This window comes from Oncorhynchus tshawytscha, linkage group LG15, assembly GCF_018296145.1.
Source record: "Oncorhynchus tshawytscha isolate Ot180627B linkage group LG15, Otsh_v2.0, whole genome shotgun sequence".
Taxonomy (NCBI): Eukaryota; Metazoa; Chordata; class Actinopteri; order Salmoniformes; family Salmonidae; genus Oncorhynchus; species Oncorhynchus tshawytscha.
Genome location: NC_056443.1, coordinates 5,219,646 through 5,236,241, shown reverse-complemented (window position 1 = coordinate 5,236,241; position 16,596 = coordinate 5,219,646). Strand labels below are relative to the sequence as shown.

At 41.7% G+C, this 16,596-nt stretch overlaps 1 protein-coding gene across 2 annotated transcripts; it reads left to right on the top strand.

Moving 5' to 3' along the window:
* Positions 1 to 44: 44 nt before the first annotated feature.
* LOC112267848 (zinc finger protein 260) lies at positions 45 to 4,647 on the top strand. 2 transcript variants are annotated; one of them, XM_024445999.2, is made up of 7 exons: positions 45 to 320; positions 595 to 797; positions 874 to 954; positions 1,346 to 1,441; positions 1,531 to 1,641; positions 1,812 to 1,932; positions 2,144 to 4,647. In XM_024445999.2, the coding sequence occupies exons 1-7, from the start codon at positions 284 to 286 to the stop codon at positions 3,790 to 3,792; spliced, it is 2,298 nt and encodes a 765-aa protein (XP_024301767.1). In that variant the 5' UTR covers positions 45 to 283; the 3' UTR covers positions 3,793 to 4,647. The 2 variants fall into 2 exon arrangements, with proteins under 2 accessions (XP_024301767.1, XP_024228507.1); XM_024372739.2 differs by lacking the exon at positions 595 to 797 and having other exon boundaries at positions 52 to 320.
* Positions 4,648 to 16,596: the final 11,949 nt, after the last annotated feature.

Here is a 16,596-nt window from a genome sequence, read left to right as displayed (position 1 = left end):
TACAGAAAAATGATGAAATTTGTGTTTAATCTCAAATGTAATTTCAAGAAAAGAGCAGTAGGATTCAATTGCGGCTCTTATTCCAGGACGATAGGTGGCAGTAATGATCTTATGCTGCCAATCTTATTGTTAATAGTCTGGTCAAAACTGTTCTGGTTTTGGTTCCGTTTACATCTGTCGCCATTTTCACAAATCGTTAGTAAGTTGGTGATAGCTATCTATCATGCTAGTTACCTTTACTGTTATATTTCTGCCTATCGTACATATTTGGTAACATTCCGGTATGGACAAACGAGTCAAGAAGAGGACAGCCTGTACGGGTAGGTTACATTATACGACACTTGCTAACCATGTATTAGCAATCTAACCAATTTTACAATTGTGCACCTGGCTACAGACCCAAGTCACTGCAGTGCAGAGCGCTAGCTATCTAGCGACTATCTTCAATGGATAACTTAGTGTAAACCTAATGTCTATTTCGGCATGCCTTCTCAATTTAAGTTGGTTAGCCATGTTGCTGGAGGTATTTGTTGCTAAAGAACCTAGAGGATGAAGCCACACACCCTAACATGTTGTTCTATCGTCTTGCTATAGCTCCCCCTCTTCCTCTCTCCTCTTTGCGACTATTGGTTTCTCCCCTGCGGCTGATGTATTCATTTGTATGGCATGTGGTGAATCAACGCAATGTGATGCACTATGGGAAGGTCGAGGAGTTTGTAACTGTGGTGACTGAAGCTGTTCCAAAGTTGCTGAGTTACAAACAGAGGGCTCAACTCATCCTGGGCCTGAGAGCAAGGGTGAGTGACATGATATGTGGTTTTGACACATTTGTGTATTAGAAAAATCATATACAATTTTGTCCCATTATTTTAGATGATCTTGGAGCTGTTCCGCAAGGACCCACCCAACCTTCAGGACATCCAACGTCTCCTGGAAAAGATGAACATCTTGGGGGTAAGAATATTTCTCTCTTGTGTGGAAATTCCGCCCCATACCAGTGAACAACTCACACCTGTAACACAGCATACAAAAAGATTTCTGTCAATACCATTCTCGGACGACTACTTAAAAGAGAGTAACATTTGCACATTAGTCTGGTTTGAAAATAGCCTTTAGCTCTGTGGTGTAAAAATCTGAGGGTACTGGATAAGTGTAAACGACATAAGTGTTAACACCTAGTGGGGGTTGTGGGAGCTTTTGGCCATCTGTCTTGCTTTGCTGTCACTCATCTGATTCCTTAGATCTGCAAAGGGCAAACATGGATAGGGTAAGAGATAAAAAGTTGTTTTCAGGTTGGACTTAAGACTTCTACAAACCCTGTCACCCCTACACTTCCTGATTACAGCAGCAAGATGCAGAAGTGGAGGAGTCACAGGCTAACTTTGTGGCGCTGGTCCAAACCCTGCTGAAAAACCCTTACGAGAGGAAGCACTTCTTCCAGGTTCGGCACACTTTCTCCCTTTCCTGTCACACTGTCCACTTTGTCATTTCAAAGACACTGACTTAAACTTATTGTTTCCTTCCCTGTAGGAGGAGTTCCATACACAGTATGGCTCCAAGTATGACACAGCACTGCAGGCCCTTGTGGGAGGCTTGGTCCTCAAACTGGAACGACTGTTATCTGTGCCAGATCTCTCCCAGGTAATGAACTGTTACACAACAAGTCTATGACTAACAATTCACCAATCATATCTAATGTTGACATTGTTAGACAACTTTATACGTGCCAACACATTTCATGTTGTTGTTTATCCTGCGCACTCTAAGAAACCCCCTGGATGCTGATCTTAGCTTCTACCTCTTCTTCTCAGATAGCGTCCATTATCAGTGCTGCCCCCTCTGACCTGGAGGAGTGTGGACAGTCTGTGTCTGACCCTGAGCACCTGAAGATCCTCCTCCAGCACCAGAACCTGCTAAATAAGAATCAGTTTGGTAGGCTTACTTTACTTTAAGTAGAATTATCAACAGCTGAACAAAGTACAATGTAGTTTTCCCCAAACTCTCATGGATCACTTTGAACTAGCTGTATTTACAGGAATGTGAAATAGTTTTTCAATGGTATTAATGTCAACATGCTCATTCCTAGGCTTTCACAATCAACCAATCAGAATGTAATTTTTCTATATTTGTCCCTTTCTCTCAGTACCTGTCACGACTTCGGTGGGTGACTGTGTGCTGTCCTCGCTGTCCTTCCGCCTCGCTTGTGGAATGCCATCAATGGAGCCAGATTTTGACGAGCCATCAGAATCATTAGAAGCCGCTCTAAGCGTCATGAACCCTGCCCCCTTCAGTAACTTGGAGGATCTGGGAATGATGTCAGATGACTCTGACCATGCTGGAGAAGATGAGGATGTACTGCCAGAGAGTGCCGTGGTCTGCTCTAGTCCTCAAGGTGTTAGCGGACTGGTAGGAGGGGCACCATCAAAAGGGGCACCAACAGTAAGGAGTATGCTGCAAACGATGAGACAGCAACAGCTTGTATCACTGATGAATACTTCCATCACTGAAGCCTCTCCTTCACAGATAGTCATCCCTGCCACGGATAACCAGCCGGTCGAGCTGACGAGTGTCGACCAGTGGGTCCCCCATATTGCCAGTTACACTTTATCGCTCCAGTCCTTGCCACCCCTTCCACAAAACGATCATTTGGACAAGGAGATGGAGTCGGCTGACACAGGGCTCGGGAGCAGTGTGGTGATCGGGGGTCAGGAAACAGAGGTCGATCTCTTTGAGAGTTCCATTATCCAAAGGAAGAGGGTGCAAAAGCCACTACGAGTAGCGTGCTCGAAAAAGAGAGAACCTGCAACCAACTCCTGCCAAGAGTGTGGGAAGTGTTTTCTGTCTCGGGGACGGCTGGAGGATCACCTCCGCATACACACCGGAGAGAAACCTTTCAAGTGCACCGATTGTAGCAGGTTCTTCAGGACGTCGGCACTCCTGACCAACCATATGAAAATTCACTCTGATGTGCGGCCCTTTAGCTGCGACGAGTGCGGCAAATGCTTTCGGAGAAAGGTTGGCCTTCAGAATCACCATCGCGTCCACACGGATGCTAGACCATACAAATGCACCATATGTGGAAAGGGCTTCACGCAGGTACAGTACTGCAAACGACACATGGATTGTCATACAAGTGAGAATACCTATTTCTGCACTCATTGTCCGAAGAGCTTCCCAACCCAATTCCAGCTGTCCTCCCACCAGCGCTGGCACACCACGGACCGCCCGTACGCCTGTGAGCAGTGTGGGTTGCGCTTCTTTATGCCAAGCTTGTTAAAGAGACACATGGGCTATCACATCGGGAACCGCCAGTTCCTGTGTGCCCAGTGCGGAAGGACCTTTGTCTATGAGTTTGACCTAAAGAGACACCAAAAAGACCATGACCCCAGTCCCAAACTCCCCTGCCCTGTCTGCCAGAAGATGTTTGGCAACAACAGCCTACTCCAGGCCCACGTACGCAGGCACTCTTCAGAGAAACCTTACAGATGTGACATATGCGACAAGACCTTTAAAGACAGCGGGGGCCTCCGCATACACAAGCGTGGGCTGCACTCAAACGAACGCCCTTACAGCTGCGACGAGTGTGGGAAGACCTACAAACTACACACGCACCTGAGGGAGCACAAGTTTAAACACACAGGGGAGGGCCACAGCTGTGGCCAGTGTGGAAAAGCCTTCAGGTACCTGCGTCTCCTGAAGTTGCACGAGCGGTCGCACTCCGAGCCATCTGAGCTCACGCTGCGAAACAGTTACACCAGCCGTCGCAGGAGACATTCCTCCAAAAGGAGTTGATTTTCTCACATGTTCACACCTTTCACTGTGGCTACAGTAATATACAACAGTATTCAACTGTGTCACAATGTCGTTAGCTGTACGGTCGTTATGTATGGCAGCCCAGGGTTCCTCTGTGTTGTCTTAGGAATGCTGCATTATCCCACCATTCCCCATTCTGTCATATCTCTGTGGTGCAGAGGGGCGACATGATGGGGGATGGTGAGATAATTTACTTGAACGGAGAAGAGGGTCTCTGCTGTTCAGGACTGCTGCTCACTGAGTTTAGCTTCCTCCCTCTATGATCCTCCCTTCCTCTGATCAGACATACTGGGACTATACAAACCCTTATTACATGATACACAGCATATCAAGTACAGGGTCTAAAATCGTTTCAAGTCATGGAATGTCATACATGGTCTATTTTGGGAGGTAGCAGCATTGCAGTCCTAACAGCCATGCATACAGGCCGGTTGTGTGTCTGAAGGCTCCCAGAAAATCTGTGGACCGGCAATTCATAAAGTGAATCTGTGGAACTATGTTCAGTGAGGTGTGTTAGGTAAACCAGTGAAACATCCTCCACTGTCAGGTACAGTATGCTCTCAAGAGAACATGGTTTTAATCTGTCGACTTGGATCAGGATTGGGGATCAATTACTTTTTAATTCAGGATCTTCCTATTTGAAAATAATTTCAGTTACTCCAACCCTGATTTGGGTAGTGATTCAGTATTTAACAGTCACATGTACAGGGTTGCAGGTGTAGTTGCGGATACAGTGAAAATCTTAGGGTCCAAACTTCAACAGAGTGTAGTTCTTCAATTTGTGCTTCTTGTTCTATCGCAATGTTCTTGTCTAATTAAAAAGGTTAAAGGCTACATTAATTTGTGTTGTTTATTTTGGACTTAAACGGTCTCTGAAGAAGTATTTTCCTGTTCTGCAACATGTATTTCCCGTAGCTGCCTTTTTAAACCTTACATTTTTCCCCAGATGCAGCATTACCCTTCTTGGAGGCACATCAGTAAATTGTGAACATAGGTGTTATGGCCATGCTGGAGTTGTCATTGATATTTTTTTTTAATGAATCATGGCATTTTATCAGGTGAATGTCAGTTTGCCTCATCAGTCTTTTGATATCAACATTGTGTGGTAAGCAATACACTAAGTTAATATTGTTTTTATAATAATAGCTAACAAGATTGCAACAGATGTCTAGTTTTTCTGTGTGAAATGTTGGATCACTCCAAATTATGATCTACTGACATCTGTTTTTGAATGTGTTTCACACATTTCTCTGGCAAACAAAAGTCAACAAAACTACACTTGCAGTCAACAAAACTACTAAGAACCTGTGCACACACAAATGTATTATTCTGGAAAGTGTAAGCATCTACCTGTGAGGGAAATCTAATAGGCTAGCTCATACATTCTTTAGTTGTGCATGGCGAAAAAGAGCTACAGTACCCTACTGTTCTGCAATGCAGGTCTGACTGAATTCCAGCCGTCTGTGAAAATTTAACAGATTACATTTTGATCTTGTTGAATGTTGTTCTCCAACTCACAATCCCACACTCCATCTTTTTGTTTAATCTTATGTCATTCCTCATGCCTTGTCCTAAGAGGAAGAGCAGTGAGTCTGATAGCCATTTATTTTGAAATCATAAAAAGTATGAATTAGTAATAAATAAACACTTACACATGACTTAAATGGTTATAACTATGAATGCAATCACATGCATTCCTCATACGAACAAAAGGTCAGGATTCAATTAAATCAACAGTAGGCTTAAGCCATGTTCGCCAACAAACGCACAGCCTTTCTTTGCTTTTGTTTAGGCTGTGTCAGAGTTGAAAGAGCGGTCATCGGTGAGTGGCTGCTCTTGTGGTCATTGTCAGTAAACCACACCTGCGCTTATCCCACCAACGTTAGACTTTCTCAACAAGAAAGTGAAGGCTATATAAAAAATTAAACTTATTTTTTATGATAGGGATTTATATCAACTTAATCAAGGTGTATATTGTGCCCAACATCACACATTCCAGTGATTAAAGCCTGGTTTAGAGCTGTAACCTATTGTAAACTTGTTTTTGTCTTCATTTGATTGTTTACTCTTACGGCTGACAAAATGGAAGTCCTCAAGACCAGGTTGAACTTCATTCCACAAAGGCACCTCAAACATGTACCAGACCATGTCCCAGTTCTAAAAAAAAAAACATATCAGTCTTGAAAATACAGTATTGATTAAAAAGTACATCTGAAACAGAATGGGAAAAATATGTTTCATATCGATCTCAGAGCTCCATTCTATAATAGTCTCAGAGTCTGGTGATCGACCACAGTTTGAACAGACAACTGTGTTTGATGTGGAGTTGTCATATCGAGCTGTGACAGTGTGACTAAGAAAGAAAAGCTCAGACAGAACTGGGTCAATCAGAACCCACAATGGAGGGAGAGGACCCTAGATTGTTCAGAGCCACACAGAACATGAAGTGGTTCTCTGGCAGCTATACATATGATCAACAATAGTACAGTTGGTGAGTACCCTTTGTCTTTGTGTGGATGATCTTGTATGCAGAATTTACAATGATTGCATATTTAATATCGAAATGGGTTTAAGCATGTGGGTAGTCAGCAATTATATGCTCACTGAAAACAATTTTTGGTGATGTAAGATCAAAAAGGGAAACAAACTTGATGAGCAACACTTTTTTTGTTGTTGCAAAATACAACCTTCTTGTGCTCAAAGTGTATTCAGTTCATTCCTGAAATATCTGATATGCAGTTTAGTTACTTTTCATATTACATGTACTTTTGTTTTTAAGCATCTTTGAGATTGTGTATAATTAAAGGCACTATATAAAATATTATTATTATTTTACTCACAAAACTATGTTTACTGAGTGAAACAAAAATGTAACTGTTGTTCAGCAGTTATCAAGTTCTTTTGGGATTTTCATATAACCTGAAATCCGGATTTGGGGTTGTGGAGTTATAGTGCATCTGAATAAATTTGCCTTACCTGTTTGTTACAACTGTGGTATTTACATCAGTCAACATGGTTTTATTCTATGATTTTCAAATTTGCCAAGCCCATACCTCACAAAGAGGACGTGTCCTTAAGATGTTATGTGACAAGCACTGACCTATCAGGACTTAAGGTCCACTTGACCAGAGATAGGGATGTGATGACAGATCGGGTCAGAGTCATTGGGCCTCTACCCAATGTTGCCGGATCATTCCTGCTGAGACTGAGTGTTGAGATCCCCACTGGCCTCACGAAAACATAGCGTTACCGCTGTAAATTACAAACGAGCACAAGCAACACCGCTGCTTTGTGGGGTGAGACATTTTCAGATAGATAGCTAAATGAATTTATGCATGTGGTTTGGATGAAAAAAAGTATTCATACTCCTTTGGAATTCTTCACATTTTATTCTGTGACAAAGTGGGATTAAAATGGATTTAATTGCAATTGTCAACAATCTACACAAATACTGAATGTCAACGTGGAAGAGCATTTTAATAAAAATATAAAATATTAAAGAAATGAAATAACTAAAATATAGTTTTTGCATAAGTATTCAGCTTCCTGAGTCAACACATGTTAGAATCACCGTTGGCAACGGTTACAGCTGCCAAAAGTTTATAAAAGCACCTGGATTGTCAAATAATTTGCCCATTATTCTTTTCATAATTCTTCAAGCTCTGTTAAGATGGTTGGGATGATGGCTAGACAGCTATTTTCAAGACTTGCCATAGATTTTCAAGCAGATTTCAATCAAAACTGACTTGGCCACGAAGGAACATTTACTGTCTTTTTGGTAAGCAAATACAGTGTATATATCATCACCATGCTTGAAAATACCATCACCGTGCTTGAAAATACCATCACCGTGCTTGAAAATACCATCACCATGCTTGAAATTAAGGAGGCAGTTACTCAGTGATATATTGTTGGATTTTCCCCAAACACAAGGCTTTGATTTTAGGCCAAAAAGTGTATTCCTTTGCCATGTTTTTTTGCAGTATTACTTTAGTACCCTGTTGCATAAAATATGAATGTTTTGGAATATTTTTACTCTGTATTTTATTCTTCTTTTCACTCACCTGGGTCATTATTGTAGTCACTACAATGTTGTTGATCCATCCTCAGTTGTATCCCATCACAGACATGAAACTCTGTTTTATAATCACCAATGGCCTCATGGGAACATCCCTGAGCAGTTTCCTTTCTGTCCTGCAGCTCAGTTCAGAAAGATGACTGTACCTTTGATGTTTCTGGGTGATTTAATACATCATCAACAGCATAATTATGAACCTGACCATGCTTAAAGAGATATTCAATGTCTGATTTGATATTGTTACCCATCTACAATCAATGCCCTTTATGAGGCTTTCAAAAAGCTCCCTAGTCTTTGAAGTTGAATTTGTACTTGAAATTCAACGCTTGACTGAGGGACCTTACAGATATTGTATGCATGGGAGACAGAGGAAGGGTAAGACATTTTTTTTTTAAACTGTCCATTTTTATTTTTTCATACAGTGATTCCATTTAACCTATGTGATTTGTTAAGCCAAATATTACTCCTGAACTAATTTAGGCCTGCCAGAACAAAGGGGCTTCATACATATGCAACGACTGTATTTTAGTTATCAAACTTGTATTGATCTTTAATGTTTAGAATGTGGCATTACAGAGTATTTTGAGTAGATTGTTGACAAAAAACGACAATGAAATATATTTTAATCCCACTTTGTAACAATAAAATGTGAAGAAATCCAAGGGGTATGAATACTTTTGGAAGATATTGAAGATGTTTGACTGATTAAATTCTTGATTGCTGTTTCTCATAGAGTAGCTCTTTTTACAGATGGCTTCACAGTTGATGAAAAGGACACTCATCAACAAATACATTGTGGCAGAGCCCATCAAAATATTCAACATTGATGATCCCCCTTGTTATTTTGGGGAGTTTAGTTACATTCATTATAGTCATCAAATGTTATGGTAAGATTTAAAATAAGTTTTTAACTCAATCAAAACTTCTATAGATAATTTGTTCTTGAGTCTATTTTGAGCAAGCATTGTTTTATTTTATTTTAATGTAAATCACCAGAGGTTTGAACTCACTCAAAAACAAATCAGAGCAAAGCAATCCTAGCTAAAATAAATCACAACTTAAATCAAAATGCTTTATTGTGGAGTTGTTACCATGAAAATAGCTATACCGTACCTATCTAAAACGATAACCACTGACTTCCATCTGCCTTTTCTTACAGACCAGAAAATGCCCAAACATGCAGTTATGGACCCCAAAGTAAAAGGCTGGTTTCTTCAAGTCATTAAGGAAACAATGCATCCTGTTATGAGGATCATTCTTTGAACCATGGCATTTGGTACAGACTTTCCAGAGGCCTACAGAAACATCCATGAGGAGTGGGTGGAGGCGCAGACAAGGACATCGGATGTTGAGTATGACATGGAGTACTATGTCCCATCTGGGAAATATGCAAAGTTAAAGATTGTAGTGTAGATAACACAAACTGTTGAGCCATCGTTTTTACTGACGTGGGTTAAAGGGATAATTCAAGAGTTTGGCAACTAAACCCTTTTAAAAGTTAAAAGTTGAAGGTAGCGTGCGTCCTGCTCCCTGTAGACTTTCAGTAATTGTGCTAATGCTAGTTAGCAATGGCTCCAGAAACTAATGTACTTTTAACGTCCTTCAAACTGCACACAGACGTTGTATCCATGAGTTCCTCTGACTCTGGGTAAGTAGAAAAAAGGGCTTAAATGCAACAATCCCAAACTATCCCTTTAAAAGTCATGCAAGTCTTTGAGCTACAATACAGACACGATCGGTTGCTCATGCCAGAACCAACAGGTGGACTGTCTTGATATTTGTTTTGCTTCCATGGGGTCCTTAGTTATCTGGTGGCAGAGTTGCAAAGAAAAAGCCATATCTCAGACTGGTCAATAACAACAACAAAAAAGATTAAGATGGGCGAAAGAACACAAACACTGGACAGAGGAACTCTGCCTAGAAGGCCAGCATCCCGGAGTCGCCTCTTCACTGTTGACGTTGAGACTGGTGTTTTGCGGGTACTATTTAATGAAGCTGCCAGTTGAGGACTTGAGGCATCTATTTCTCAAACTAGACACTCTAATGTACTTGTCCTCTTGTTCAGTTGTTCACCGGGGCCTCCCACTCCTCTTTCTATTCTGGTTAGGGACAGTTTGTGCTGTTCTGTGAAGGGAGTAGTACACGGCGTTGTACGAGATCTTCAGTTTCTTGGCAATTTCAAGCATGGAATAGCCTTCGTTTCTCAGAAACAAGAATAGACTGACGAGTTTCAGAAGAAAGGTCTTTGTTTCTGGCCATTTTGAGCCTGTAATCGAATCCCACAAATGCTGATGCTCCAGATACTCAACTAGTCTAAAGAAGGCCAGTTTTATTGCTTCTTTAATCAGAATCATAGTTTTCAGCTGTGCTAGCATAATTGCAAAAGGGTTTTCTAATGATCAATTAGCCTTTTAAAATTATAAACTTGGATTAACTAACACAACGTGCCTTTGGAACACAGAAGTGATGGTTGCTAATAATGGGCCTCTGTACGCCCATGTAGATATTCCCCCCAAAAATCAGCCGTTTCCCACTACAATTGTCATTTACAACTTTAACAATGTCTACACTGTATTTCTGATCTATTTGATGTTATTTTAATGGACAAAAAAATATGCTTTTCTTTAAAAAACATGGACATTTCTAAGTGACCCCAAACTTTTGAACGGTAGTATGCATTGCTGTTTTTAGGGTTAATCTCATTTGCCTTTCTCATTCTCACAAAATGCCCTCTAAAATGTTCTCTTCTATGGGATGCATAAAATTTTCCTATTTGAAAAAATTATTCATTTTCAGGCAATTGCTGATTTGTGCATGTGCATGTTGAGCTTCATTTATTTGTATTGCTCTAGTTACAGGAGGGCATGCAAGGTTTGTGGCAATTGAGTTTCAATTTGGACTATGGAAGAGTGGTCATCACAGACAGAAAGTGTGTCTATGACTGGAATGTACTGCTGCGGTCTCCTATACGTACGCGTCAAGTTTCAACATTGTGCAGACATTGTATTAGCCTACTGTAATGTTTATTCTTTCAGTGTGTCTGTCCTTAGTTCCCCATAACCCATTTGATGACAGTGCAAAGAGAGCAGTCCAATTCATTGTGGGAGAAATCAGGTCAGAACTCCACAGAGACCAGGGGAAATTAGCTGCTTCCAAAACTGAGTTGATGAAAGGCAGTCGTGCGTCCCAGACAGAGGCATGTGAAGGGAGTCCGTATTATCCAACGTCCTGCATCAATGCTTCGTTGAGATACATTATTATACATCTCCCTTTGCCTGGCCACTAGATTATGTCTTAAGCACTTTTTAAATACTCTATTTTCATAGAATTAGGAGGTAGCCCTTTACCAACTAGGTAGCCCCCCCCACACACACACACATACATACATATAAACACACACTGCTGCCTAGTAGCAGTGAGAAAAGCCCAGAAAGAAAACCTGAAGGAATAATGTTGCATAAGGAAATTACTCTTAGTCATTGAACAGAGATGTTAATGTGTGTAATGAAAAACAGCCACAACATCTATTTATTTGGGATGTTGACGCACATACCTTGTTGATCTGATACAGGGCATCCTGTCAAATCTGAGCAATCCAGATGAGGCACACTAAACGTTGACGTACAAGTCAAAATAAACAAAGAGAAAGACAACTTGCTTGGGTTATGGAACAGTGTAAATCTTTTTGAACCATGTTCGTATCAGTGTCTATCTTTCAAATGCACTGATAACGTCAAGTCTCAAACTATAAAATGGTTCACCTCATCCACTGCTCTAAAGCTCTGCTCAACAGCATCCTCAGGTGGAATATAAAGGCAATTAAGCAGCGACGTCAACGTTCAGACTGACAATTGACAAAGAGGAAAATGATCAACCAATTAGCACATTCAACCTTTGACATTCTAAAATCACACTTTTATAATGAGAGAAAAACACCTCTAAATCGCAAACACAGTGCAGTTACACAAAGTGATGTGTTCCCAAGCAGCTGAATTTGGCCTGAAGGTCAATGTCGTGTCTTTGGCATCATTAAAAGTGAAGACTATTATTTTATCAAATCAATTCTCTGTAATTATTATTACGTGATTAAACTAATAATGTAAATGCAATTAACTAGGAAGTTGGGGCACCAAGGACAATCTTCAGATTACAAAGTTATAAGTTTCCAAATATAACTCTTCAGATATTTTAATATCTGATCAATTAGTCTTCCTATGAATTAATTATTTACCTCACGTCAGTCTCATTCCAAACATCGTAAATTGTTGGTTATCTACACGAACCCAGCCTTTACTATGAATCATCCATACACCAATTGGCTTAATCATTTATTTATTAATTAACTAAATAAGCAAACAGTAGGTATGGTTACAAGGAAATGAAAGTGGAGGTTCCCTATTGGGCTAAGCTGATATGACGGCTTGATGGACAAAGGGAAGTGGGTGTGGACTGAGAACAGGCGGGAAAGACAAAAGGAATCACAACACAGTTGATAATTATATTAATTGAAATGATAATCCTTTGCACATGAATTCTCAGGAATTCAGGAATAATTGCAATCAATACATATTTACGCCCAGTGTGTCATCGTGACCTCTGTTAGAATTGTCAGTTTGTCTGTTGGAGAGTTCACCTGAGTCACTCTCTCTGCTTCCCTAAAGATCAAAGTCTTTCGTGGTTAGAATGTATACTTCATAGTACCATTCAGAAATGTTCTCATAGAATAGATGTTTTAGCGGTGGTTGGTATTCACAATCCCAGGTTTATATAATTTCTACCTGCAGACTAGTAATTAGTATATTAGATTTGCTCTTATTCTTTAGGGATTGATAGTCTCAGAGTTGAACCATTTCCAGCCATGTAGCCAATGCTCCACGTGGTATGGTTAGGAATTCAATAACTATTCGCAATCACAGCTCACGCTGTGGGTTTGCTTGGTATAAACTCAAACCTGTGCCCCCTCAGTGTCCACCGAGGTACACGTGGTCTGAAGAGGATTTCCTCAGGAGGGGGTTTTATTCGTAACAATAGAAAAGGTGGTTCTATGACGCCAGAATATGTCTGTGCTCACGGGGGCAGGCCAATGACTTAGTTAAAATTTGAAGGGAATACAATTCTCTCACATTAAAGGTTTAACATCAACATACATTATTTCACAAATAGTTTCATCTTTACTCATTAATTTTATACAAGAATTATATGCAAACCTCATAATTGAGAGATATATTCAGAGATATAGTTATGTGTTTCCTGTCCTCTCTGAGGTCACCAAATGAAACACACTCGTCATACCCGTCCCTTAAGTGTCCACGGAACATTCCCACCTTCTCACAAGTGGACATTTTGTTTCAAATTTCCATTTAGGAGTTCATCATGTGAAATCCTTTGTTCTCTCTGTGTCTCTCTCTCTGCATGGTCAGGGGGAGAGAGTCTCCGCCAGGAATTTACGACCTGAGATAACAGAACCTGGGTGTTGGACAGAGTGGGAAGCTATGGTCTATACCCAGAAATGGCCACATCATGACATCAGTGCTGACTACAAAGAGCCACATGACTCAGTGGTGCCGAGGAGCTTTGGGCCTGGGGTCTGATGGGAATGGGCCTGCTGTTCACATGGGATAGAGGAAGTGGGGAGCCTCTTTGACATCAAGCATCCGACCGTCCGACCTGCAGTGTATTGGTTGAGTCTGTGGTTGTTTGCTTTCCCATGATTTATCGTGGCATTGTAGTTGACAGAGCATCATGTCAATGGAAATAAACAGTCAGAGTGGTTTTATAGGATTTGTTCATCTGTGTTTTCTGCTACTGACACCAGAAGCATTTATTGTGTGAAGACTCACAGCCTGCGTTTACACAGGCAGCCCAATAAATAAATACAAACCCCAATAATTGATCTTTTGACCAAACACATCAGCTCTGAAAAAAATATCTGATATGATTGGTCAAATTACCAATTAGTGGAAAAAGATACCAGAAATGGGCTGCCCGTGTAAACGCAGTGACTTTGGCCCTGGGCACTTTGTTTACCACATGCATTATGCATTAGAATGCATTAGAACAGAGCACATGACGAGGCAGAATGGAAGGTTACAATACACAGAGCAGTGGAACAGCCTATATGAATGACAACTCTGTCTGTCTGGAACCAGAGAGAAGAGAGGAAAGTAGAGTCTGCGTCTGGTCATACTCTTACCCTTAAAGGAGGGAAGCGGTCAGGCCATACCCGGGGCAGGAGAGGGCTGAAGATAAATAGCATCTTGGGAATCTGTATACAGTGGCATGAGTCATGCAGGGAGAGTGGTGTTTACAATGCCGGGCGTGGGTGAACAGGCACCTGGCTTCTTTTATTGTCAGGGAGAAGTCCCACTTCCCCGCTCCAATGACCCAGTGCAGTGTGGATGTGTAGTGATGGTCTCTGATGTTCCCCTCACTTCTCCTAGACTGACCTGCACTTCGGGTCCTCTTCAACCTGGCTTTGGTTACACTACTGAAAGTTTTACACAAGATGAATAAATTACATTTGCCATTCCAATGTGTTAATATATTTTAAATATATGTGGTGAAAAACATGCAAACTAAAAATGCATTTCAAACCATATTTGTTTGTGTTTGCTTAGATAAATACATTTTCAACACATTTCGATGGGTACATTTCCTGTAGGGTTGGCATAGCTGTGCCGGGCATGCCAGCCAATGCCCTCACCAGTCTCCAGTCTAATCATAGCACCACCACCGCCTTCCCATTCAGGCACACAGGGAAAGGGGGCCCATATGCAGACATTTTGAAACAGTGTTTTTTTTCTTCTCTGAGTTGGGATACGGTCCACTTTTAAATCCAGGGGCCTGCTATTCTCATGCAGTGGGTTGGAGTTGGATGAGAGGAATGAAAAGAGGCCCTCTGTGTTTTAGAGTGACAGTTAAAGTGAATGAGGACGTACTGTATGTGTTTGACTTCTGGGTTATTATGTGATGGACTCAGCTTCACAGTCAACACTGTATGTGGTGTGTGAGATGTCTTAAGCGGGTAGGTCTGATTCAGAAGCCCTGCTCACTGCGGCTCACTGTGCTCTTTCCATCAGGGCTGCAGCCATGGTTCATGCGTGACAAACCCATAGAGTAATCAGCCTACAGATAACTCGGAGGGATGTTCCTTCGCCATGTGAGCGTGCCAATGTCTACACCCCAGTGTCAGACAGAGGAAATGCTGTGTGAGGAGAGGACCCAGGCTGGACATCAAGCAGGACAGATAGACCTGTGTGGTCATGTTGAGGGTTTCTGGGGCCCCCCTTGCTGTCTGCATAGGAAACACGTTAGGGCCACAGAATCATCCTCGATTTCCTGCTTCACTCAGCGACCCGCTAAAGCACACAATCCCTTTGTGTTCACAACTGTCAAGTTCTCCTTACATTGTCCAGGCCACTCCGTGATCTCAAGTTCAACGCTCTCAGATTACTGCTTTGGGTATGGTATTTCAAGCACAGCATTTGTAGGGTACCGGGGGCCTGCACAATCACCTCAGCATTGCTTCATAACAGGTTAAAGAATGGCATTTTTCATACGTAAAGAGTGTTGGAGTTGGTTAACTAAAACCTGCATTGCTAAAATAGTTAGCTGAGTCTCTACTGTACTGTGCAGGACTCTGGGAGAGAAGAGTCTGTAGCCAGTCACCCAGTAAAGCCAGGGAACAGGCATTAAATAAAGACAATACCATATATGGGCATTCCCTCTCCACAGCCTTATGGAAACACATCACCTGGAGGCGCGACCCCGTGACCTTATCTTGTCACAGCACCACGAGTATGAGACAATGGCTCGCAGATTTACAGCAAAGGAGCGGGCTTTTCGGGTCGATGTTATACTCTCATTTGACCATAATAGGTTGAGGCGAGGTAGAAAAAGTGTTACTGGCAATTGAAGTTTCCCTGAGCAGAGGGAGAGAGAGGGCTGCCAAGCCCTGGGGGTGGGTGGTGAGGGGGCGAGAGGGATGCTTTGGAGTTTTGTGAGGAATACAGTAGTGTGGTTGCCATGGAGACAGGGAATCACTCTTCAGGGCCTGCTTATGAAGAAGAAAAGCGACGTCGCAGCGAGGGCAGTGAATACAGCGCCTGCCTGCCTGCCTGCCTGTCTGCCAAGGGAAATAACAATTAGAGCCACAGGTCTTACCTTTCCCTACATCCTGCTCTTTAAAGAAGTCACATGCATCAATTTTCCCAGTTTCATCATAATGACTTGATCCACTGCGTAAGGACAGGCCATCCAAAGTTAGGCTGTGATTAGTCAGACAAAAGAGGAAAATTACAGTTGATGTATCAGCAACATGACCAGGCCACCCTGACATATTATTTTGTTGCTCCAATCGTTCGGTCTGGACAACTTGTTCTGTGAGAAGATCCCTTCGAAATGAGGATGTCCGTGACAGAGAGTTCAGATGTAAAGCTTGTGGATGTTGTCATTTTTCGATGGTGGTGACATTTGTTTGTGACTCAAACGGTTCGGGTTTTGCACATGATTTCGTGATGGGTTTCTTGTCTGGATTCTCTCATGTATAGATAAAGACCGCTTTCACAAACCCACGTTATGGAATAGGCTCAAACTCCATATCGGTGGAAAGAAGGGATTGAGCTGCAGCCACAACGAGAGTAAGTCTTTAGCATAAACACACGGGGAGCAATTCAATATTCAAAATGACATCACCGTGTGACGCA